Here is a 26,614-nt window from a genome sequence, read left to right on the forward strand (position 1 = left end):
TCTCCCTCACAGATGCTGCCAGACCTGCTGAGCTTTCCCAGCAACTTCTGTTTTTGTTCCTGATTTACAGTATCCACGGTTCTTTTGGTTCTTATACTGTCCCTGGACACTCGTTATCTCATTTTTGAAGGCTTCCCATTTTCCACATCCTCCCCAAATCAACTTTTGAAAGTCCTTGCTGAAATACCATCAAAATTGGCATTCTTCCAATTTAGAGCTTTAACTTTTGGATCTGGTCTATCCTTTTCCATCACTATTTTAAAATAATAGAGTTATGGTCACTGGCCCCAAAGTGCTCCCCCACTGACCCTTGGTCACCTGCCCTGCCTTATTTCCCAAGAGTCGGTTGAGTTTTGCACCTTCTCTGGTCGGTACATCCACATACTGAATCAGAAACTGTCCTTGTACACACTTAACAAATTCCTCTCCATTCAAGCCCCTAACACTATGGCAGTCCCAGTCTATGTTTGGAAAGTTAAAATCTCCTACCATTATCCTAAATTAATCCATTTGCTAATATTTGGCCCATACCCCCTTAACCCTTACTGTTCACGTACCCCTTTTAGATGTTATTGTACCAGCCTCCACCGCTTCCTCTGGCAGCTCATTCTATACCACTTTCTGAAGAAGGGTCCAGACCCGAAACATCTGCTTCCCTGCTCCTCTGATGCTGCCCAGCATGCTGTATTCATCCAGCTCCATGCCTTGTTATCTCAGACTCTAGCATTGGCAGTTCCTACTATTTCTCTTGCTACTTTAAATGCTGCCTGATTCTTTTCTCATGATTTAACTGCAAGTACTGCTCTTCTTATTTAAAATTCTCATCCTTGTGATTTAAATCCCTCTGTGGGTATTGTCTTTCCCTGTCTTTGTAACCTCCTTCAATTGTTGGTGAAAATAGTGAGATCTTTTAGTTTTTAAAGATATCAAGAGATAGCTCGGGAAAGTGATGTTGAGATAGAAGCTCAATTGATTGAATGGCGGAACAGACTTGAGGGACTGAATGGCCTCTTACTGTTTTTATATGCTATGCTGTGATGAAAAACTCCAGTTCTGACCACCCATGCATCCTTGTCTATTTGTATTTACCCTCCCCTTTCAAATGGTTGGCAGAAGCATGAGACCTGTTTTCAACCTGGCTGGTCGCCTGCTCACTCTGCATATTTTCGGCAAGTGGAAATGTTAATAACTTTCACTAAGATGGCCTCCAGTGTGACATACCGCAGAAGCATTGGAAGCCATTTTGTTTCTCAAATGGCATCCATAGCACCCAAATACAGGGCACTGCTGAGCCCAATTTCAGGCCCCCCTACTCTTTGCTTCAATCAAAACTAAATTTGAGACCCAGCCTTGCTCAGGGATAAGGCAGACTTTACACTCCAGGAATCTTTAGATGAAATAGAGGTCAGGAAGTCAAACACCAACTTTATTGGCATGCATCCATTTCTAATGCTCACTCTATCTTACACTGAGCCCAAATATGCCCAAAGCTATTTCAATTATTTTTCGGCCCATTAGCGTCAAATGAGAGAACACTTTGTGCTAGAGAATCATGTCATTGCCCAAACTCATTCCACAGATGTAATTTATCTGCAGTAATGAGACAGAAGACCATCATTCTTTTTGTCATTGGAACATAAAATGGTTATTCAACCCATTCAGTCCTTCCTAGCCTCAATGAGCTATGTCGCAAACTCATTGAGCTAAGGAAGGGTTCATCAGTGATGTTGAAAGATATCCCAAGGCAATAAAGGGGGATGCTTTAACTCCTCAAAACTCCGACAGGCTTGGATTAACTTAATACAATCCCTACAGTATGGAAGCAGGCCATTCAGCCCACTGAGCCCATACCAACCCTTGGAAGAGTATCCCAACCAAACCCATCCCCCCACTCTATCCTTGTAAACACTGCATTCCCCATGGCTAATCCACCTAACCGGCACCTCCCTGGACACTATGGAGAATTTAGCGAGGCCAATCCACCGAACTCATACATCTTTGGACTGTGGGAAGAAGCCGGAGCACCCGGAGGAAACCCACACAGGCAGTGCTAACCACTGAGCATCATACTACCCAAGAGTGGGGAAAATCTAAATCCCATACCCAATTAATCTCCAACCAGTCCGTTTACAATTTTAACAAATGTTGATGTTGGAGTTTGGGGAAGGGGTGTCGTTTGATGTGTGTGTAACTAACTCCTTCCAAGGTGGCTGGGTGGAGCGGGGGGCGCTTGGCACTTTGGGTATTAGAATGCACTTGAGCACCTTTGTATTTATATTTGAAGTTTAAATCTGACAAAGCAAACAGGTTCCCAAGGTCTTAGGAAAGCTGTCAACACCACACAATGGGATACCAGTGCATCCGCGTTCAGGAATTCTGAGCTATTCCCCGCATCAAAATCTCTTAGCATCCCCCTCATGAGGCCTCTTGTCACATCCTGGGGGCCATGATTTTCCCAACAGGCCTTCTGATCTCTCCCAACCAACAACCACCACACCCCTCCACTCCCCGCAAACTGCCAGGGTGTCTCTAATTGTGACTCTGATCTTCCCTACTCAATTTTGCCACCCGCCTGCTCCCCTATCTGAGATTTCTGACCTTCTCCCAGACGTCCACGATCTCCTCTTAAGGCCTGTGACCCTCCCTCCATGCCCTGTGAGTTATCCCTAGGCAATCAATCTACACTTTCCAAGAGTCTTTCATTTCCACCTCCCCGCCAGCAACGTGCTTCAAAGGCTTCCAGATTCCCCTACCAAGACAACAAAGTCCCTGTTGAAATTGGATCCTACACTCACTCCCAGATGTTAAATCAGATGCAAAACCCCCTCATTTATACCTAAGTAAACCAGTGGTCTCTGATGAAGGGTCTAGGCCCGAAACGTCAGCTTTTGTGCTCCTGAGATGCTGCTTGGCCTGCTGTGTTCACCAAGTTTCACACTTTGTTATCTTGGTCTCCTGAGAATCCAGGTCCCAGAACGTGACAGATAATGGGAACTGCAGATGCTGAAGAATCCAAGATAACAAAGTGTGGAGCTGGATGAACACAGCAGGCCAAGCTGCATCTTAGGAACATAGAAGCTGACATTTCGGGCCTCTCTCTGATGAAGGGTCTAGGCCCGAAACGTCAGCTTTTGTGCTCCTGAGATGCTGCTTGGCCTGCTGTGTTCACCAAGTTTCACACTTTGTTATCTTGGTCTCCTAAGAATCCAGGTCCCAGAACGTGACAGATAATGGGAACTGCAGATGCTGAAGAATCCAAGATAACAAAGTGTGGAGCTGGATGAACACAGCAGGCCAAGCTGCATCTTAGGAACACAGAAGCTGACGTTTCGGGCCTAAATCCTTCATCAGAAAAGGGGATGGGGAGAGGGTTCTGAAATAAATTGGGAGAGAAGGGGAGGTGGATCGAAGATGTATAGAGGAGAAGATAGGTGGAGAGGAGGCAGACAAGTTAAAGGGGTGGGGATGGAGCCTGTAGAGGTGAGCATAGGTGTGGAGGTAGGGAGGGGATAGGTCAGTCCAGAGAGGACGGACAGGTCGAGGGGGCGGGATGAGGTTAGTAGATAGGAAATGGAGGTGCAGCTTGAGGTGGGAGGAGGGGATAGGTGAGAGGAAGAACAGGTTAGGGAGGCGGGGATGAGCTGGGCTGGTTTTGGGATGCAGTGAGGGGAGGGGAGATTTTGAAGCTTGTGAAGTCCACAATGATACCATTGGGCTGCAGGGTTCCCAAGCGGAATATGAGTTGCTGTTCTTGCAACCTTTGGGTAGCATCATTGTGGCACTGCAGGAGGCCCAGGATGGATGTGTCATCGCAGGAATGCGAGGGGGGAGTTGAAATGGTTAAGACTTCACACCTGATCCTATTGTGGTCTCAATGTCATTTTCCTGCCTGTGCTCACATTTTGCAGGAGAAACACTGTGGACAGAATGATGCTCTTGAGGGATTTTTCACCTTTGATAATTGTGCCCTTCTCACAGGCCTCTGGGTCTCTATGAAATTGTTATCCGGGGATCTGAAGCAGATTCGAAAGAACCATCCTCACCTGGTGGACAGAAACACTGTGGTCGCAAGGAAAATGGGGTTTCCCGAGATCATCATGCCAGGTCTGTCTGTGTTAATTGTGCCAAACTGAAATGATCTCTTGCGCCAATGAATGGCACTCTCAGTCTGTTTGTGCTGTGCGAAATGAGTGTCTTATCCATGCCCTGATGTTTTCAAATCAGTATTAACTTCAGATTGTGTGGAGTCATCTCAGACAAGAGAACCCTCACGATGACGGTGTCTCAGTGGTTAGCACTGCAGCCTCACAGCGCCAGGGACCCGGGTTCGATTCCACCCTCGGATAACTGTCTGTGCGGAGTTTGCACGTTCTCCCTGTGTCTGCTTGGGTTTCCTCCCACAGTCCAAAAGATGAGCAGGCTAGGTGGATTGGTCATGCTAAATTGCCCATAGTGTTCAGGGGTGTGTGAGTTATAGGGGAATGGGTCTGGATGAGATGCTTCAAGGGGCGGTGTGGACTTGTTGGGCCGAAGGGCCAGTTTCCATACTGTAGGGAATCGAATCTAATCTCATTCCACGATCATTGCCAGTCATGGTCGAGTGAAATTATTTCACTGCAATAGAATCATATAATGCAGAGGGAGGCTATTTTGGCCCTTGTACCTGGACTGACTCATTTGGAGAGTTTTCAATTAACAGTCATATGTTTGTGTCTTTCCTCTTCACAGTAGTTTGGGTGTGAGGCTAACCAAGAGATTTTCAGATGGTACAAAATATGAGTTGTAAGGAGGATAAAATGAAACTTCAAATGGGGTTTTACAAGTTGCCAAGATGGAATATAATGTTTGAGGTAGTCTGGTGAGAGCAACAAAGGCACGGGGCATTTCTCAAGAGCTAAGAGATTGGGAAGAAACAAAAGCTGAAATTTCTGGAAAATCTCAGCATATCTGAGAACAGAGGGGTTGCTTGCCCCGAAACATTAATTGTGATTTCTCTCCACAATTACTGTGAGACCCACTGAACTTTTCCAGCAATTTCTGGGTTTTTTTTTCTGATTTACAGTATCCACAATTCTTTCGTTTTTTTTAGAGAATGGCAAGTGTTGGGAAGTCATTCATTTATGGGATGAGGGCATTGCTGGCTAGGCAGCATTTATTTCCGCAGGGCAGTCAAGAGTCAACCACGTTGCTGTGGGCCTGGAGTCACATGTAGGCCCAACCGGGTAAGGATGGGTTCCCGGTTGTGTGAAATGTCCAGTGTTTTGTGTGACTGAATATTAATTGAAATTTGAATGTCCGGTATTGATGTGGGTCCCAAGTGGTCTGCGATTTTATTTACAAGTTGGATTGCTTAGTCTAATAGATCATCCTCTCAGAGCTGAGGTGTGAATTCCATCAGAGATAATGGGAACTGCAGATGCTGGAGAATCCAAGATAACAAAGTGTGGAGCTGGATGAACACAGCAGGCCAAGCAGCATCTCAGGAGCACAAAAGCTGACGTTTCGGGCCTAGACCTTCTAGTTTTTGTGCTCCTAAGATGCTGCTTGGCCTGCTGTGTGAATTCCATTCTTGTTTTAACAACAGTTCCAGACAGCTTTCTCTGTGTCTGTGTGCGTTCTTCCCAGGCTCCACTTCAGCTGTTCCTTTAAAGTACTTTACATTTCCGTCCAAGGCTTGCTCCAATGGTTTTAAAACGTCAACTCTCCTGCTCCTCTGATGCTGCCTGATCTGCTGTGTTACCCCAGCTCCACACTGTGTTGACTGTTTTAAATTTTAGGCTATTTTTAAAGCCCAATATTTTAAAAATGATAGGATTTTTGCTCAGTCTTACAAATCCTAGCATCTGCCATGCGGGAATTGTACCTAGGTCCCTAGGATGTCAGTGATAATGGGAATTGCAGATGCTGGAGAATCCGAGATAACAAAGTGTGGAGCTGGATGAACACAGCAGGCCAAGCAGCATCTCAGGAGCACAAAAGCTGACGTTTCGGGCCTAGACCCTTCATCAGAGAGGGGGATGGGGAGAGGGAACTGGAATAAATAGGGAGAGAGGGGGAGGCAGACTGAAGATGGAGAGAAAATAAGATATCACAAACTCTCTGTAATTTCTTGCAGTCTTTGACAGAGCATAGAATCCCTACAGTGTGGAAGCAAGCCATTCCGCTCATCGCATCCACATCAACCCTCCATAAATCATCCCACCCAGATCCACTCCTTCCTATTAACCCTGCATTTCCCATGAGTAGCCTGCATCCCCCTGGATACAATGGGCAAGTTAACATGGCCAATCCACCTAACTGGCACATTTCTGTTCTCTGAGAGGAAACCGGAGCAACCAGAGGAATCCCATGCCGACACAGGGAGAACGTGCAGACTCCACACAGACAGCGGCCCGAGGCTGGAATCGAACCCAGGTCCTTGACGCTGTGAGGCAGCAGTGCCAACCACTGAGCCATCGTGCCACCCATGTCACCAAGCACAGTTACCATACCAGGTTGTGATGCATCCAGATAGGATGCCTTCTATGGTGCATCTAAAGAAATATATAGAGAGTGCGGTGAAGGTTAACCTGACTGATTCCTGGAGTGGGAGGACTATCCCCGAGGGGGAGAGACTGAGGAGACTAGGCCTGTTTTCTCTGAGAAGAATGAGGGGCGATCTCCTAGAAAATCAAGTCATTAAGTAGGCCTCAGACAGATCAATCCATTTCACATTAGGAATGACACGAACGGGTTTGGGGAAAGTGCAGGACTGGGACACTGAGGTAGATGATCAGCCATGATCTAGAACGGCAGAGCAGATTTGAGAGACTCCTACTCCTAAAACTGACAGTCAGGAAAATACCAGATGGCCCAGCAAACTTGCCCTCACTGCATGGCAACCAAGAAATCATGAGTAGATCTTTTAAAATCAGCATTATACTGTTGAAACAGCCTTTGTTAACGCAGTCGTTAAATACACAACACAATTGGTTCGGCCACTTTTGGAATACTGCACTCTGTTGTGGTCTCCCTGTCATAGCAAAGATGTTGTTAAAATTGAAATGGTTTAGAAAAGATGTACAGGAATAAAAATCAAAAGAATTGCAGATGCTGTAAATCAGGAACAAAAACAAAATTGCTGGAAAAGCTCAGCAGGTCTGGCAACTTCTGTGAAGGAGAAAACAGAGTTAACGTTTCGGGTCCAGTGACTCTTCTACAGAACTGATGGTGGCTGGGAAAACACCAGTTTATATGGAGAAAATAGGGAGGTCGGTGGGGTAGGGAATAAACAATAAGATAGAGCTCTGAAAGAGAGAAAAACAGTTGGACAGACAAAGGAGTTGCTAACGATCAGGCTGGGAGGGTGAATAGTTGTTAATGGGGACTGTTAGTGACTAACAACAGGGGGTGTGTAATGGCAGACTGTGGTAACAAGGCCTGGGGTGGGGGGCAGGGACACGGGAGAGTTTAAGCCCTCAAATTATTGAACTCAATATTGAGTCCAGAGGGCTGCAGGGTCCCCAAGTGGAAAATGAAGTGTTGTTCCTCCAAGAGATAATGGGAACTGCAGATGCTGGAGATTCCAAGATAATAAAATGTGAGGCTGGATGAACACAGCAGGCCAAGCAGCATCTCAGGAGCACAAGGGTCTAGGCCCGAAACGTCAGCTTTTGTGCTCCTGAGATGCTGCTTGGCCTGCTGTGTTCATCCAGCCTCACATTTTATTATGTTGTTCCTCCAACTTGCGTTGGGCTTCACTGGAACACTGCAGCAAGGCTGAGAGAGAGATGTTGGCCAGGGAGCAGGGTGATGCGCTGAAGTGGCAGGCAACAGGTAGTTCAGAGAATTTTTTGGGAGCAGAAGGTAGATGTTCTGCAAAGCGGCCGCCAATTCTACGATAATGAAATGTGAGGCTGGATGAACACAGCAGGCCCAGCAGCATCTCAGGAGCACAAAAGCTGACGTTTCGGGCCTAGACCCTTCATCAGAGAGGGGGATGGGGAGAGGGAACTGGAATAAATAGGGAGAGAGGGGGAGGCGGACCGAAGATGGAGAGAAAAGAAAACAGGTGGAGAGGAGAGTATAGGTGGGGAGGTAGGGAGGGGATAGGTCAGTCCAGGGAAGACGGACAGGTCAAGGAGGTGGGATGAGGTTAGTAGGTAGGAGATGGAGGTGCGGCTTGGGGTGGGAGGAAGGGATGGGTGAGAGGAAGAACAGGTTAGGGAGGCAGAGACAGGTTGGACTGGTTTTGGGATGTAGTGGGTGGAGGGGAAGAGCTGGGCTGGTTGTGTGGTGCAGTGGGGGGAGGGGACGAACTGGGCTGGTTTAGGGATGCGGTGGGGGAAGGGGAGATTTTGAAGCTGGTGAAGTCCACATTGATACCATTGGGCTGCAGGGTTCCCAAGCGGAATATGAGTTGCTGTTCCTGCAACCTTCGGGTGGCATCATTGTGGCACTGCAGGAGGCCCATTATGGACATGTCATCTAAAGAATGGGAGGGGGAGTGGACATGGTTTATGACTGGGAGGTGCAGTTGCTTATTGCGAACCGAGCGGAGGTGTTCTGCAAAGTGGTCCCCAAGCCTCCGCTTGGTTTCCCCAATGTAGAGGAAGCTACACCGGGTACAACGGATGCAGTATACCACATTGGCAGATGTGCAGGTGAACATCTGCTTAATATGGAAAGTCATCTTGGGGCCTGGGATAGGGGTGAGGGAGGAGGTGTGTGGGCAAGTGTAGCATTTCCTGCGGTTGCAGGGGAAGGTGCCGGGTGTGGTGGGGTTGAAGGGCAGTGTGGAGCGAACAAAGAAGTCACGGAGAGAGTGGTCTCTCCGGAAAGCAGACAGGGGTGGGGATGGAAAAATGTCTTGGGTGGTGGGGTCGGATTGTAGATGGTGGAAGTGTCGGAGGATGATGCGTTGTATCCGGAGGTTGGTGGGGTGGTGTGTGAGAATGAGGGGGATCCTCTTTGGGCGGTTGTGGCGGGGGCGGGGTGTGAGGGATGTGTTGCGGGAAATGCGGGAGACGCGGTCAAGGGCGTTCTCGACCACTGTAGGGGGAAAGTTGCGGTCCTTGAAGAACTTGGACGTCTGGGATGTGCTGTTCATTTTCCCAATGTAGAGGAGACCACATTGTGAGCAGCAAATGCAATAGACTTGATTCTGGGAAGTGCAGGTGAAGTGTTGCTTCACCTGGAAGGTATGTTTGGGTCCTTGGACTCTGGGGAGGGAGTAGGTAAATGGGAAGGTGTTGCACCTTCGGTGGTTACAGGGGAAGGGGCCATAGGGCTGTGGGGAGGTGTTGGGGATGAAGGAAGTGTTGTCCATGGTGTCCCGGAGGGAACAGTCCCTGCAGACAAGGGAGGGGAGGGGAATGTGTGCCTGGTGGTGGCATCTTGCCGGAGGTGGCGGATGTGGATGCTGGTGGGATGGTAGGTGAGGTTAAGGGGGACCCTACTGTTGTTGCGGGAGGAAAGGGAAGGGGTGAGGGTGGAAGTGTGGGAGATGGGTTGGACCTGGTTGAGGGCCCTGTTGACAATGGAGCTGGGGAATCCTTAAGTTAAGAAACAAGTTGGACATTTCAGAGGATCCCTTGTCAAAGTTGGCCTCAACTGAACATATGCGGCGGACATGATGGGAACTGAGAGAATGGGATGGAGTCTTTACAGGAAGTGGGGTGTGAGGATGTATAGCCCAGATGCACAGGAATGTTGTTGGTCCTGGAGGGTTTGAGTTATATGGAGAGACTGAATAGTTTGGCGCTTTTCTCCCTAGAATGTCAGAGGCTGAGGAGTGACCTTACAGAAGTTTATAAAATCACGAGGGGCATGGACATGATAAATAGCCGAAGTCTTTTTCCCAAGGTAGCGGATTCTAAAACTAGAGTGTGTAGGTTTAAGGTGAGAGGGGAGGAATTTAAACGGGACCTAAGGGGTGATTTTTTTTCACAAGGTACATGTATGGAATGAGTTGCCAGAGGAAGTGGTGGAGGCTGGTATGATTACAACATTTCAAAGGCATCTGGATGGGTACATGAATCGTTTAGGAAGGATATGGGCCAGATGGGACTCGATTAGTTTAAGATTCTGGTCAACCCATACAATTTGGACTGAAGGATCTGCTTCCGTGCTTTGCAACTCTATGATTCTGTTGCCCCATTCACTCCTCTATCATACAGGTAACGACACAGGGAGAATGTGTAAACTCCAAGCACTTAGTTATCTAAAGCTGAGATGAATCCAGGTCTCCGGCACTCTGAGATAGCTAACCACTGTGCCAACTTGCCTGCCTTAGGGGTGGGCCATAAATGCTGGCCTGGCCAATGATACCTACGTCCTGTGAATGAATTAAAAAAAAGAATTCTGCACTCCTCCCAATGATCATTTTCAACAATCTATAAAATATAGTGAGTGGAAAAGCTGTGGTTGTTCTCCACAGAGTAGGCTATGTTGAAAGGGGATTTGACGGACATGTACAAAATTGTGAACCTTTCTCCTGGAGTAAACGGGGAGAAGCCTTACAAGTGGCAGATGCGTCAGTAACCTGAGCACTCGGGTTGAAAGCGATAGTTGACTGAGGCAGTGAGAAGGTGAGAAAAGATTTCATTCCTCAGGGCGTCATTGAGTGGTTGAAATTTTGATCCGGAATGCACTGCCAGAGAGGCTGATGGTAGCAAGTTCAACAACTATCCAGATGGAATTGGATCAATACCATGGCTAAGAGACCATTATGAAGGGAGAAACAACAGGGAGATAGAATAATTGGGATAGCTGCCAAGGGTTCACACAATGGGCCAAATAGCCTTTTTCAGTGCTATTGGATGATAGTATAATGTTGGGTGATGCGGGGTAGTTTGATCTTAGTAGGATAATAGGTCAGCACAACATCGTGGGCCAAAGGGCCTCTACTGTGCTGTACTGTTCTACATCCTGTGTTCTATATTGCTCTGTGAATCCCTTTTGATAGTGATTATTCAATCTGTTTCCACTTGCCTCTCAGGAACCCATTTCAGATCTTAATTCATTGTTGGATAAAATTATTCTCCTTTTGTTCATTTGCCAATTAATTTAAGTTGTGTCTCAGCAATCCTTTGGCTCTGGAAACAGTTTCTTTTTGCTTACTCTATTCAAAGTGCTTCACCAGTTTAAATGCCTCTATTAAGTCTCCCCTTAACCTCAGTGTCCCTACCCCTGAACTCGAGAGGCTTGGGTTTGAGTCCCACCTGCACCCCTTCCTGCCTGATACAACAGCAGACTCTGAACAGCTGGAGTCACAGAGCCATACAGCGTGGAAACAGGCCTTTTGGTACAATTTGAACATGTCGACCAGGTTCCCAAACTAAACCAGACCCACTTGCTTGCATTTAGCCCATGGCCCTCCAAATCTTCCCTATTCATGTACTTATCCAAATGTCTTTTAAACATTGTAACTGTACCTGCATCCCCCACTTCCTCTGGTAGTTCATTCCATACACAAACCAGTCTGTGTGTAAAAAAAAGTTGCCTCCTATGCCCTTTTTGAAACTTTCTCCTCTCCCCTTAAAATTATGCCCTCTAGTTTTGAACTCCCCCACTCCAGACCCTTGCTTTTCAAGTTATCTATGCCCCTCATGATTTTATAAACCTCTGTAAGGTCTTCCCTCAACTTTCTATGCTTCAGTGAAATGTGTCCCAGCTTGTCCAACCTACCCTGATAACTCAAATCCTCTATTCCCAATCTCATCCTTGTACTGTGTATCTTTTCTGCACCTTCTCCAATTTAATAATATCCTTCCTATACCCTGGCAACCAGAACTGTAAACAGTACTCCAAAAATGGCCTCACCCATGTCTAGACAAATGCAACATGACGTCCCAACTCTTGTAGTCTAAATAAAAAACTGAAAGAGCTGCGGACACTGAAAATCAGAAGCAAAAACAGAAATTGCTGGAAAGACTCAGCCGGTCTGGCAGTATCTTTGGAGAGAAATCAGAGATAATGTTTCAGTCCCAGTGACCCTTCCTCAGAACTCCTATATTCAGTGTCTTGGTTAGTAAAGGGATTAGGGGTGACGGGAAGAAGGCTAGAGAATTCGGTTGAGAAACATGCCGCCATGATCGAATTGTGGAGCAGACTAAATGGGCTGAATGGCCTAACTTCGCTCCTATTTCTTCTCGTCTTAAGTGTGTGCTTTGTGTGTTTGGCAGGCTGTTTACAACGGGGTTTTGCTTAGACAGTGAATTGGGTTTCTTGATAAGATAGATGTGAATATAAGGGTCATAGAGGTCATATACATTAATGATATAGATGAAGGCATTAAAAGTAATATTGGCAATTTTGCTGATGACACAAAGCTGGGTAGCAGTGCGAAATGTGAGGAGGATGTTATGAGAATACAGGATGACTTGGACAGGCTAGGTGAGTGGACGGATGCATGGCAGATACAGTTCAATGTAGATAACTGTGAGGTTATCCACTTTGGTGGCAAGAACAAGAAGGCACGTTACTATCTAAATGGAGTCAAGTTAGGTAAAGGGGAAGTATAACGAGATCTGGGTGTTCATGTACATCAGTCAATGAAAGCAAGCATGCAGGCACAGCAGATAGTGAAGAAAGTTAATGGCATGCTGGCCTTCATAAGAAGAGGAATTGAGTATAGGAGCAAAGAGGTCCTTCTGCAGCTGTCCAGGGCCCTGGTGACACCGCACCTAGAGTATTGTGTGCAGTTTTGGTCTCCAAATTTGAGGAAGGACATTCTAGCTATTGAGGGAGCGCAGCATAGGGTCACGAGGTCAATTCCCGGAATGGCGGGACTATCATATGTTGAAAGACTGGAGCGACTGGGCTTGTATAAACTTGAGTTTAGAAGAATGAGAGGGGATCTGATTGTGACTGATTGAGATTTTTAAGTGATTGGACACTGTGGAGGCAGGAAGCATGTTTCCGCTGATGGGTGAGTCCAGAACCAGAGGGCACAGTTTAAAAATAAGGGGTAGACCATTTAGAACAGAGTTGAGGAAAAACTTCTTCACCCAGAGAGTGGTGGATATATGGAATGCCAGAAGGCAGTGGAGGCCAACTCTCTGGATACTTTCAAGAAAGAAATGGATAGAGCTCTTAAAGATAATGGAATCAAGGGTTATGGGGATAAAGCAGGGACAGGATACTGATTGTGGATGATCAGCCATGATCATAGTGAATGGTGGTGCTGGCTTGAAGAGCCAAATGGCCTAGTCCAGCACCTATTGTCTATTGTCTCTTGCCTATTGTTTGGTGGCCAGTACTGTGACAAATAGAATTCAATCGGAGGCACTGTATTTAGCAGGTAAGCAAGGAATGGAAATGTGCAATAAAAAATTGATTATGAAAAAATGTTGAGGGATTTTTTTTCTTTTATTCATTAACTGGTTGAGGATGTCACTGGCCAGGCAGCATTTATTGCCCATCCCTAATTGCCCAGAGGGCAGTTCAGAGTCGACCACATTGCTGTGGATCTGGAGTCACGTGTAGGCCGGACCAGGTAAGGATGGCAGCTTCCTTCCCTAAAGGGCATTAGTGAACCAGATGGATTTTTCCTGACAATTGACAATGAATTCCCAGTCATTGGTAGATTCTTAATTCCAGATTTATTTTTTAATTGAATTCAAATTCTACTATCTACCATGGCAGGATTTGAACCTGGATCCCCAGAATGTTACCCAGTTCTCTGGATTAACAGTCCAGCAATAATACCACTAAGCCATTGCATCCCCTAATTTGGGCAGTTAAAATGCACAGAGCATGGATGCAGACACTCTGAGCTGAGTGGCTTTTTCCTGCATGGTAACAATTCTATTACAGCGCACAGCAGTGTTCTGAGCTCCACTCTCTCATGGAACACCACTTCCCCAGGGTTGCCAGATAGAAGAACTGCTCTGAGGTTTGACACCCTCTCACGCTCCCATTTGCTACTCGTCCCTTGACACCACCTGCTGTGATTGTAATCATGAGGCTGGTCCAACAGAAAGTGAAGATACAACATAAGAATATATCACAAGTGACATCTGAATTGAGAATCTGACCTGCTCCAAACAGCAAGACGCTTGGATAAAACCTTGTGTTAGGTTCCCGTAGAGCAATATTGACAAAACCCAACAAACAATACCGATAGCCGTCCAATAATGTAAATTCAGATGAATGAAATACATGAAAAAAATGGCTGGTTGAGCTGTGATGAGAGGTCAGTGTTGGGGCATATTGCAACATCATCATCAGAAAGTTATGGGACGTTAACAATCCCACAACGATAAAGGACCAAGGGCTAATATCTGAAGTGGAAAGCAGAGTAATTGCTTTGACAGAGTGTCTACCTGTCACATTATTGATTGCCTCTCACTTTTAAAAAAATGGGCTTGAAATTTTCCTTTAATTTTGAAATTTCCTCAACTGTGAAATTAAATCTGCCTAAAGATAAATAAAATTGAGTTTCTTAAAAAAAATTCTCGATATTAAACCCAGCTTCCTCCTCATTTTAAGCTGGTTAGTAATATTCTCATCTCCAGCTTAAAAAGGTTCATGCTCCTGGTCAAAGATTTGATTGCAAAAATATGTCTGGTATACACTCAGTGAGTTACTCAGCGTTAGATAGAGTCAGAAAAGCAAGGCCAATCTTCCTTTGGGTGTATGTCTCATTCATCCAGTGTCATTAGGTCGAAACCTATGAAGTTTTCATTGCATTTGATCAGCCAAGCATTCTTCCCTTGGTCAACAGGAAAATAAAGAATGGTCAACCATCTAACTGCTGTTGATAAAACATTGCTCTCCTCAAAATGGCTGTCATAAGCTAAAAGTAAGAAAAAAATTGCATTTCTGGAGCTTCTTTCACATTTGAGACCACCCACAATTCTTTATTACCAATTAAGCACTTCTGCAATGGAGGAAGCATTAGAGCCAATTTTACACTCAGCATTGTCCAGTCAGCAACCAGGTCATATGCTGTTATATTCCAAAAAAGTCATAATTGGACTCAAAACGTTAACTGTGTTTCTGTCATCTCAGATGCTGCCAGACCTGCTGAGTTGCACGAGCACTTTCTGTTTATTCTCAGACTTCCAGCATCTGGATAGAAAGCAGTGTTAGCATTTCAGGTTTAGTCACTCATCTACAGAGTCATAGAGATGTACAGCATGGAAACAGACCCTTCGGTCCAACTTGTCCGGGCTGATCAGATACCCTAAATTAATCTCGTCCCATTTGCCAGCAATTGACCCATATCCCATATTCCTGTGAACCCTTCCTATTCATGTAACCATCCAGACTGTCTGAAATGTTAGAGATAATGGGAACTGCAGATGCTGGAGAATCCGAGATAACAAAGTGTAGAGCTGGATGAACACAGCAGGCCAAACAGCATCCAGTTTGAAATGTTAATTCTGTTTTATCTCCACAGATGCTCCCAGACCTGCTAATTTTGTTTTTTTCTCTGAAGGGCCTGTTCCTGTGCGCAGAGACGCTGCAACTCTTTCTGCAATGCCTGCAGTTCTTTAGATTTTTGTTTTTATATGCCGAGTGAAATTTGGTGGAGGAATAAATATAGGCCAGGACAACACGTAGAATCCCTTTCCCTCTTCAAATTTATTTTTGTTCATGGAATGCAAGCGTTGCTGGCTAAGACAGCATTTATTGCCCATCTATAATTAGCCAGAGAGCAGTTATGCATCATTGCTATGGATCTGGAATTACATGTAGGCCAGACTAGGTAAAGACGGTAGATTTGTCACCCTCCAGGGCATTTGTGAGGCAAATGGATTTTTAAAACTGACAGTGGTTACATGGTCACTATGAGACTAACTGTTTACTCTGGATTTTTTTTATCTGCGGTTTGGGACTTGAACTAATGTTCCCAAGACATTAGCATTGGGTCTCCAAAATATTAGTCAAGCGACATTGCCAGGTCCTCCCCCTAGAAAGTGTCCCAGGCCCTGTTAAGTTCACTCAGGGTGGGTATGTGCCCAACTGTGTGAGAGATGCCATTTCCAACAGTGTAGCAGTGCCCCTGTGTTGCCCCAGGGTTTTCATATAACCTCCAAATTAACCTATTCTGAGATATTGTTTTTATCTCTGGCACATGCTGGACTTGAAGCACTTGAATCTGAACTTTATAGAATCCCCGGTGTGCAGATAAAGGCCATTCGGCCCACTGAGTCTGCACCAACCCTCTGAAAAGGACCCTATCCATACCCATTCCCCCACTCCTCGCCCCCATACCCTGCCAAATCTTGCATTTCCCCTGGCTAATCCACCTGACCTGCACATCTGTGGACTGTGGGAAGAAATCGGAGCAAATCTGCACAGATAATCAGCCAAGGATAGAATCAAGCTGGGCTCCATGGTGCTGTGAGGCAGCAGTGGTAACCAGCGAGCCGTCGTTCCTCACTGGATCAGAGGCAGGGATGTTATCACTGTGCTGCAAGAATCCCTCAACTTAGCTTATGGTTATCTAATTAATCTGTTCAGAGATGTTGTTACACAACCCCAGGGCAGGTCAGATTTGAACCTAAGCCTGTCCTGGGAAGTAGGGGTAATACCACTGTGCTACGAGAGCCCCTCAACTTGGTTTATGTACGCAACCTTCTCAAAAGGTATCACTAAGCCACAGTTGATGCCTTGAAAATTAAACTTGGGTATTATATTCATTAAGGTGATTTGATTCAATGTGTGGCTATATAATGAGGACACAGCTTATCCTATTATCAAAAAATGGATTTAAGTGTGTGAAATTTTATTGACTTTATTAAGTTAGTAATTAAGTCTCCATTGTACCATATAAAGTAGCCTGCTAAGGAGGTAATGGGAATACCCGTTCTGGATGTGAGTTTGCTCGCTGAGCTGGAAGGTTCGTTTTCAGACGTTTCGTCACCATTCTAGGTAACATCATCAGTGAGCCTCCGACAAAGCGCTGGTGTTATGTCCCGCTTTCTATTTATCTGGTTAGGTTTCCATGGGTTATACCCGTGTTGATGAATCGTCAGAAAGTTGCATGAAAGCCTTTCAGCATTGGTCTTCTGCTTGGTCAGCCAAGATGTTTGTGCTCACTTGTGAAAACAAAACTCTGGCGTTAAATAGAGAGAATTACCCATGCACGATATCGTCTTGATTTAGGTAGAAGAAAGAGGGAATCATAACAGTATGAGACACAAATAGTAACCATTGCCCCTTGACATTCAATGGTATTACCTTTGCTGTATTCCCCACTACCAGTATCTGGGGTGGGGGGGGGGTGTGCGGTGGTGTGTGTTGGTGTTTGTTGGGGGTGTTATCATTAAGCAGAAACTGAATTGGACTAGACCTATAATCATTGTGGCAGTAAGTGCAGGTCAGAGACTAGGAATTGTGCAGACACTAAGTCACGTCTTGACTGCCCAGGATCTGCGCACCATCGACAAAGTACTCTCCATATCCCGTACAAAGCAGCCAAATGCATGCTGCCTCCTCCACCGATGCTCAGTAGCAGCAGTGCATACCACCTACAAGATGCACTGCAGAAGTTTATCAAGACTCCTGATATAACCCGTTACAAGGTCCCGCATGCCTTAGCGAGAGCTAGCTGATTGGATTCAAAATTGGCTCGATGGTAGGAATCAGAGTGTGATGGTTGAAGGCTGCTTCTCTGAAAAGAGGCCTGTGACTAGTGATGTGCCACAGGGGTCGGTGCTGGGACGTTTGTTATTTGTTATTTACAGAAATGATCTGGTTGTGAATGTACAAGGCATGATTAGTAAATTTGTGGATGATTCAAAATTAGGAGGTATAATTGACAGTGAGGAAGTTTTTCAAAAATTGCAGAGGGATCTTGATCAAATGGGGAAGAGCGCTGAGGATTGGGAAATGCAATTCAATACAGGAAAGTGTGAGGTGTTGCACTTTGGAAAGTCAACCCAAGTTAGGCTTATACAATAAATTGGTAGGTCCTGAGGAGTGTTGTAGAACAGAGGGACCAAGGAGCACAAGTAGGTAGTTCATCGAAAGCAGCATCACAGGTAGACAGGGTGGTAAAGAAGGCATTTAGAATGCAGGCCTTCATCGATCGAGGCATTGAGTATAGGAGTTGGGATGTCATGTTTTAGTTGTATAAGTCACTGGTGAGGCCGCACTTGGAGTATTGTGTACAATTTTTGTCACCCTGCTAAAGGAAAGACAGTGCTGAACTGGAAAGTGTGCAAAGAAGATTTACGAGGAAGTTTCCAGGACTAGTAGGCCTGAGTTATAGGGAGAGGTTGGCCAGGATAGGACTTTATTCCATGGGACGTAGGAAAATGAGGGTGATCTTAGTGAGGTGTATAAAATCATGAGGGGCAGAGATAGGATGAACGTATATAGTTTTTTGCTAGGGGTGGAGGGCATAGGTTTAAGGTGAGAGGGGTCAGGTTTAAGAAGAACTTGAGGGGCAACTTCTTCACACAGAGAATGGAATGGGCTGCCAAAGACAGTGGGTGAAGCAGGTACGATAGCAGCATTTAAAAAGGATTTGGATAAGTACATGGGGTTTCGAGGGTTTTGGACCAAATGGGGGCAAGTGGAACAAGCTGAGTGGGCACCATGGTCAGCACGGACCAGTTTGGAACGAAGGGCCTGTTTCCATGCTGTATTACTCTATGACTCTGTTTTTTGAACGGTGGCCTGTCTGACTGTGCCTTGCTCCCTTAGGTTGACAGAAAAATCACAAATTCTTTTCTCTTTTCCGAAATCCAGGCGATGTCCGCAATGATATTTACGTCACTCTGGTCCAAGGAGAATTTGATAAACAGAACAAGACCACCCAGAAGAACGTTGAGGTCACGATGTGTGTCTGTGATGAGAAAGGAGATGTTATTCCGGTAAGATAGTTTCAGAGTGCTGGAACCCAAAACTGTCCACTGCTGCTCAACCCAGCAAAGAGCAAAATAGTATTTGGGGTTTCCAGCTTCAAATTGTCCCCAACTAAAAGCATTAGAAACTTTAAGAATTTCCTCCAAAGAAATGCTCCACCTTGGAAGGGGGTAAGGATGTCGAAACCAAAAGAACTGCGGATTCTGTAAATCAGGAACAAAAACAAAGTTGCTGGAAAAGCTCAGCAGGTCTGGCAGCATCTGTGGAGGAAAAAACAGAGTTAACATTTCGGGTCCAGTGACCTTTCTGAGGATAGGGTCCGCACTGAACCTCTGAAGAGCATCCCACCCAGCCCCCTACCCCTCCATCCCTAAAACCGCACGTTTCCTGTGGCTAGTCCACCAAGCCTTCACAAGACAGGCAATTTCCCATGGCCAGTCCGCCTCACCCGCACATCTTTGGACTGTGGGAGGAAACTGGAGCACCCAGAGGAAACCCACACAAACACAGGGAGAATGTACAAACTCCACACAGACAGTGGCCCGAGAGTGGGATCAAACCCCCTGACGCTGTGAGGCTGCAGTGCTAACCAAAATAATAAAATGTGAGGCTGGATGAACACAGCAGACCCAGCAGCATCTCAGGAGCACAAAAGCTGACGTTTCGGGCCTAGACCCTTCATCAGAGAGCTCTCTGATGAAGGGTCTAGGACCGAAACGTCTGCTTCAGTGCTCCTGAGATGCTGCTGGGTCTGCTGTGTTCATCCAGCCTCACATTTTATTATTTTGGTTTCTCCAGCATCTGCAGTTCCCATTATCACAGTGCTAACCACTGAGCCACTTTGGTGGCATAATATACATTAAAGATGAGACATATATTTGGGTGAAGTTTTCACATCAGTAGAGGTGATGACCATTGAGAAGGGAAAAGGATTGGGTAAGTTGGCCTGGCAACGTACGCCCCCTTCTTGTAGCCACACTGATTAAGTTTGAGACAAGAAGGCCTGTTGGGTTCTGGCTCAGCCTATTCGCAATCGATTAACAGTGACAGGTGACCTTCCTGCCAGTTTAGTGGAGGACCTCCAGTTTCTCCAAGCTTGGGACAATCAGAGGCATGGTGGAGTGAAGCAGGCAAACCCTGAAACTCTCATCCTTGCCCTTTCCTCCAAACACCCTCGAACCCACCGTCCCCTGAACTTCCACCTGCCGACAAGAAGAAAGAAACATGCTCATCCCTTGGGTCTTGAGTAGTCTTTAGGACCCAAATGCAGCCAGCCTGTGACTGACTAGCAACCCATAGGGGCCTGAGGACTTGGTACGATTACACCTGGAGAGTTGTTTGCAGTTTCAGCTGCCTTATCTGAGGAGTAATGTAGTGGCTATGGAGGGAAGACATCACAAGTTCACTAGACAGACTCCTGAGGTGGCAGGATTGACATATGAGAAGACATTGAATTGTTTAGGATTATATTCATTCAAAATTCAAAAGGATGATGGCAGATCTCCTAGAATCCAATAAAATTCTAACAGGACTAGGCAGGATAAATACAGGAAGGATATTCCCAATGACGACGGAGTCCAAAATCAGGGATCGCAGTCTATGGATGAAGGGGCAGGCTGTTTAGGACTAAGATGAGGAGAAATGTCTTCACCCAGAGAGTGGTGAGCTTGTAGAATTCTTTGCTATAGAAAGTGGTTGAGGCTGAAACAGTGAATGTTTTCAAGAAGGAGTTAGACACAGTTCCTGGGGCTAAAGGGATCAGAGGGCATGGGGAGAAAGTAGGAACAGGACAGTGTGTTGCATGATCAGCTATGATCATAAGGAATGATGGAGCAGACTGGAAGGGCCAAATGGCGTATTTCTACTCCTTTTTTCGTTAAGAGATGCCACTGTCAAGGCTTGTAATTGGCTCGCTGACGTTCACTAGTCACAAGATGACTGGTGCAAAGTATATCGAGTTTACTCAGTGGTAGGGGTGACAAGTATGTTGGTGTCTACTACATGCCTGCCCTCACATTCAGTCTCAAAAAGGATAATTTGTGGCCATAGATTTTTATCAGGCGAGAGTTATAAAGCAATTCAAGTATAAGGAGGTAAGATACAGATCAGCTGAAGGGCCTATAACTGTCCCAAATTCCTGGTCCTATCTGGTTAGAGTCTTGTACTCTTTCCTCTCCAACCTTATGAATTCTGGGAATAAAGTCCACAAAGGATCAATTGTCCCAGTAGAGATCAACTAACAGTACAAAAGGATGTAAATTCTTAACAAATGGATCATTCTAATCTGTAGAGATAAAGGCTGTATTGGGAACTGCAAGCTTTTGTGCCTGGAAGCCTAGGGGATGGAGAGGGATAATGGGAACTGCAGATGCTGGAGAATTCCAAGATAATAAAATGTGAGGCTGGATGAACACAGCAGGCCTAGCAGCATCTCAGGAGCACAAAAGCTGACGTTTCGGGCCTAGACCCTTCATCAGAGAGGGGGATGGGGAGAGGGAACTGGAATAAATAGGGAGAGAGGGGGAGGCGGACCGAAGATGGAGAGTAAAGAAGATAGGTGGAGAGAGTATAGGTGGGGAGGTAGGGAGGGGATAGGTCAGTCCAGGGAAGACGGACAGGTCAAGGAGGTGGGATGAGGTTAGTAGGTAGATGGGGGTGCGGCTTGGGGTGGGAGGAAGGGATGGGTGAGAGGAAGAACCGGTTAGGGAGGCAGAGACAGGTTGGACTGGTTTTGGGATGCAGTGGGTGGGGGGGAAGAGCTGGGCTGGTTGTGTGGTGCAGTGGGGGGAGGGGACGAACTGGGCTGGTTTAGGGATGCAGTAGGGGAAGGGGAGATTTTGAAACTGGTGAAGCCTGGAAGCCTAGGGGATGGAGCCTGGTTGACAGCTGGTGGCCAACAGTAAATGAAAGTGACTGCAATGTCACTCAGCGGCAGCAAGAACGGCTGGTCAAGTTTTGAGACGTGTTAAAGTTTTATTGCTGAATTTGATTTGATTTGATTTCTTATTGCCATGTGTACCGAGATACAGTGGAAAAGTATGGTTTTGTGTGCTAACCATGCAAATCATACCTTACATAAGTACAGAGATAATGGGAACTGCAGATGCTGGAGATTCCAAGATAATAAAATGTGAGGCTGGATGAACACAGCAGGCCAAGCAGCATCTCAGGAGCACAAAAGCTGACGTTTCGGGCCTAGACCCTTCATCAGAGAGGGGGATGGGGGGAGGGAACTGGAATAAATAGGGAGAGAGGGGGAGGCGGACCGAAGATGGAGAGTAAAGAAGATAGGTGGAGAAGGTGTGGGTGGGGAGGTAGGGAGGGGATAGGTCAGTCCAGGGAAGACGGACAGGTCAAGGAGGTGGGATGAGGTTAGTAGGTAGCTGGGGGTGCGGCTTGGGGTGGGAGGAAGGGATGGGTGAGAGGAAGAACCGGTTAGGGAGGCAGAGACAGGTTGGACTGGTTTTGGGATGCAGTGGGTGGGGGGGAAGAGCTGGGCTGGTTGTGTGGTGCAGTGGGGGGAGGGGATGAACTGGGCTGGTTTAGGGATGCAGTGGGGGAAGGGGAGATTTTGAAACTGGTGAAGTCCACATTGATACCATATGGCTGCAGGGTTCCCAGGCGGAATATGAGTTGCTGTTCCTGCAACCTTCGGGTGGCATCATTGTGGCAGTGCAGGAGGCCCATGATGGACATGTCATCAAGAGAATGGGAGGGGGAGTGGAAATGGTTTGCGACTGGGAGGTGCAGTTGTTTGTTGCGAACTGAGCGGAGGTGTTCTGCAAAGCGGTCCCCAAGCCTCCGCTTGGTTTCCCCAATGTAGAGAAAGCCGCACCGGGTACAGTGGATGCAGTATACCACATTGGCAGATGTGCAGGTGAACCTCTGCTTAATGTGGAATGTCATCTTGGGGCCTGGGATGGGGGTGAGGGAGGAGGTGTGGGGACAAGTGTAGCATTTCCTGCGGTTGCAGGGGAAGGTGCCGGGTGTGGTGGGGTTGGAGGGCAGTGTGGAGCGAACAAGGGAGTCACGGAGAGAGTGGTCTCTCCGGAAAGCAGACAGGGGTGGGGATGGAAAAATGTCTTGGGTGGTGGGGTCGGATTGTAAATGGCGGAAGTGTCGGAGGATAATGCGTTGTATCCGGAGGTTGGTAGGGTGGTGTGTGAGAACGAGGGGGATCCTCTTGGGGCGGTTGTGGCGGGGGCGGGGTGTGAGGGATGTGTCGCGGGAAATGCGGGAGACGCGGTCAAGGGCGTTCTCAATCACCGTGGGGGGGAAGTTGCGGTCCTTAAAGAACTTGGACATCTGGGATGTGCGGGAGTGGAATGTCTTATCGTGGGAGCAGATGCGGCGGAGGCGGAGGAATTGGGAATAGGGGATGGAATTTTTGCAGGAGGGTGGGTGGGAGGAGGTGTATTCTAGGTAGCTGTGGGAGTCGGTGGGCTTGAAATGGACATCAGTTACAAGCTGGTTGCCTGAGATGGAGACTGAGAGGTCCAGGAAGGTGAGGGACATAAGTACGTTGGATGGAAGGCTGGTTTTTGTGATGGACTGATCTGTGTTCACAACTCTCTGTAGTTTCTTGCAGTCCTAGGCAGAGCAGTTGCCATACCACCCTGTGATACATCCAGATAGGATACTTTCTATGGAGCATCTATAAAAATTGGTAAGAGTCCTTGTGAACATGCCAAATTTTCTTAGCCTCCTGAGGAAGTAGAGGCATTGGTGAGCTTGAAACAGTGAGTTTATTCCGCTACTGTATAAATCAGTGACTCTTGGAATATCCTCTACAGTTCTGGTCACCACAGTAAGAAAGGTTTTACACTGAACAAATGTAGGGTATGCAGGGTAGGTTGATCTTTGTAGGATATTAGGTCAGCACAACATTGTGGGTGGAAGGTCCTGTACTGTGCTATGTCCTATGTTCCAAATTTGGGTGAGAGCAACTCCAATGATGAAGGTAATGAAATGTGAGGCTGGATGAACACAGCAGGCCAAGCAGCATCTCAGGAGCACAAAAGCTGACGTTTCGGGCCTAGACCCTTCATCATCTCTCTGATGAAGGGTCTAGGCCCGAAACGTCAGCTTTTGTGCTCCTGAGATGCTGCTTGGCCTGCTGTGTTCATCCAGCCTCACATTTCATTATCTTGGAATCTCCAGCATCTGCAGTTCCCATTATCTCCAATGATGAAGGGATTGGATTACATAAGTACGTCAGGGTAATAGAACAGGATGTAGAATATAGTGTTATAGACACAGAAAATCATGGAATTCCTACAGTGTTGAAGCATGCTATTCGGCCCATTGAATCCATACCAACCCTCGAGCACTTCCCATCCAGACCCACCACATCCCTGTAATCCTGCATTTTCCATGGCTAACCCAGCTAACCTGCACATTCCCCGACACTATGGGCAATTATTTTTAATTGAATAATTTATTCTCACACGTATCCGATGTAAAAATACAATGGAAAGTGTGTACCTTCGCCTTACATACATAGTGCCATTCACATTAACTTAGAATAAGTTGAGAAGAAAATAACTTCAGAGAGTCCAACTTTCCTTTCTATTCCAGGCTTTCCAGCCATTGCCATGTCTCCCCAAGAATCCCATTCTGTGGTGCCTCACTGGCCCTATCTTGCCACTGGTGCATCATTAGCCTGCTCTGGGCTGCCGATTTTTGATCCACCTGCATCAGTCTGTCCAACTAAACTGCACATCTACAGACTGGGGAGGAAAGCAGACCACCCAGAGGAAGCCCGCATAGGCAATGTGCGAACTCCACACAGACAGTTGCCTGAGGCTGGCATTGAACCCAGGGTCCCTGGTGTGTTGAGGCAGTAGTGCTAACCACTGAGCCACTGTGCCACTCAGAAGGTGCAGAGAAAAAGATGAGAATTAACATTTGAGGGGCCCGGTCAAAAGTCTCATAACAGCAATGAAGAAGCTGTTCTTGAGTCTGTTGGTACATGTTTTCAAACCTTTATGCCTTCAGCCCTGTGAAAGAGAACAGAAGTAGATGCAAGTGGGGGAGGATAGGGTCTTTGATTATGTTGGCTGCTTTCCTGTGGCAGTGGGAAGAGTAGATGGAGTCAATGGATGGGAGAGATAACACGGTGTGAAGCTGGCTGAACGTAACAGGCCAAGCAGCGTCAGAAGAGCAAGGAAAGTTTGACATGTCGGGTCAAGACCCTTCTTCAGAAAAATGGATGGAAGGCTGGTTTTTGTGATGGACTGATCTGTGTTCACAACTCTCTGTAGTTTCTTGCAGTCCTAGGCAGAGCAGTTGCCATACCACCCTGTGATACATCCAGATAGGATACTTTCTATGGAGCATCTATAAAAATTGGTAAGAGTCCTTGTGAACATGCCAAATTTTCTTAGCCTCCTGAGGAAGTAGAGGCATTGGTGAGCTTGAAACAGTGAGTTTATTCCGCTACTGTATAAATCAGTGACTCTTGGAATATCCTCTACAGTTCTGGTCACCACAGTAAGAAAGGTTTTACACTGAACAAATGTAGGGTATGCAGGGTAGGTTGATCTTTGTAGGATATTAGGTCAGCACAACATTGTGGGTGGAAGGTCCTGTACTGTGCTATGTCCTATGTTCCAAATTTGGGTGAGAGCAACTCCAATGATGAAGGTAATGAAATGTGAGGCTGGATGAACACAGCAGGCCAAGCAGCATCTCAGGAGCACAAAAGCTGACGTTTCGGGCCTAGACCCTTCATCATCTCTCTGATGAAGGGTCTAGGCCCGAAACGTCAGCTTTTGTGCTCCTGAGATGCTGCTTGGCCTGCTGTGTTCATCCAGCCTCACATTTCATTATCTTGGAATCTCCAGCATCTGCAGTTCCCATTATCTCCAATGATGAAGGGATTGGATTACAAAGAGTGAATATGTAAATCACAGAGGTATTCAATGACAAAGATAGATTAAAAGGTTCTAAGGGGAGCAGCTGTAAGAAGCTATTTCACTTTGTTCAGTACAATACAACAAGAGGACGTGCCCGGGACTTGAATGAGGCATAAATTCTGAAAGTAATCTATGAGCAGTATTTCAATGAGAAAAGCAGCCTTTGGAGCAGTTTTCCCAGGGCGACGATTTTTTCTGTGATCATAGATTCATTTAGATGCAAATTGGATAGATTTCTTTGAGAAAAGCCCATGTTGGTGGGTAATTTGAGGTATGGCATTCGTTTTGTGCAGCATACTTAAAAGGAAGAGAGACCCTCAGTTGTAGGAAACACAGCAGTCACTTTACACAATGCAGAGTCCCACAATCAGCACTGAGATAGTGACAGGCTAGTCTGCTTCTCTGACATGAATTGAATCTAGCACCATCTGCCAGGATTTTCCTGGTTGGTCATAATTTTCCTGCTTGGGACCACATGCTAAGCCTGTGTTTTTGTTGCAACCAGCCCATCCACAGGACTAGGTGGTTTAAGAGCCAGCCCCCTTGTTCACTGACCTGCGAAGGAAGGCAAAGGACAGACAATGTAATGATTCACTTGATAAAATTTTGGCATTTGCTTCTGGATCTGCAAGGCAGTGAGAAAGGAGCAAATAATTGCTCACAGAAAGTGGATGATATCTTGGCTGTTGAGACGGAAAACAGAGAGTGTGGAAGTGCTGGTGAACGGGGAGGTGCAGTCGATGTTAGTGGAATTGCAATTTAATAATTTCATCACATTGGGCCTTGAGCAGGTTCTAACAGATTGCAGCAGCCACTGCAGACCTAGATACCTACTCAACTGAACACCGCAGGGCTCTCTGAGATTTGACGCGGTAGCACAGTTTGAGGCTATC

The 26,614-nt window shown here is 46.5% G+C and overlaps 1 protein-coding gene across 3 annotated transcripts in view; it reads left to right on the plus strand.

Annotated features, from left to right (window-relative positions):
- Nucleotides 1-26,614, plus strand: part of LOC125454992 (dedicator of cytokinesis protein 2-like) — a 1,138,509-nt gene that overhangs the window by 246,437 nt on the left and 865,458 nt on the right. For all 3 annotated transcript variants that reach the window (XM_059650434.1, XM_059650430.1, XM_059650433.1), the window contains exons 13-14: nt 3,979-4,104; nt 18,688-18,812. In XM_059650434.1, the coding sequence (XP_059506417.1) occupies nt 3,979-4,104; nt 18,688-18,812 (251 nt within the window). The remainder of the gene's footprint in view (nt 1-3,978; nt 4,105-18,687; nt 18,813-26,614) is intronic.

Source organism: Stegostoma tigrinum, chromosome 1 (genome assembly GCF_030684315.1).
Source record: "Stegostoma tigrinum isolate sSteTig4 chromosome 1, sSteTig4.hap1, whole genome shotgun sequence".
NCBI classification, from domain to species: domain Eukaryota; kingdom Metazoa; phylum Chordata; class Chondrichthyes; order Orectolobiformes; family Stegostomatidae; genus Stegostoma; species Stegostoma tigrinum.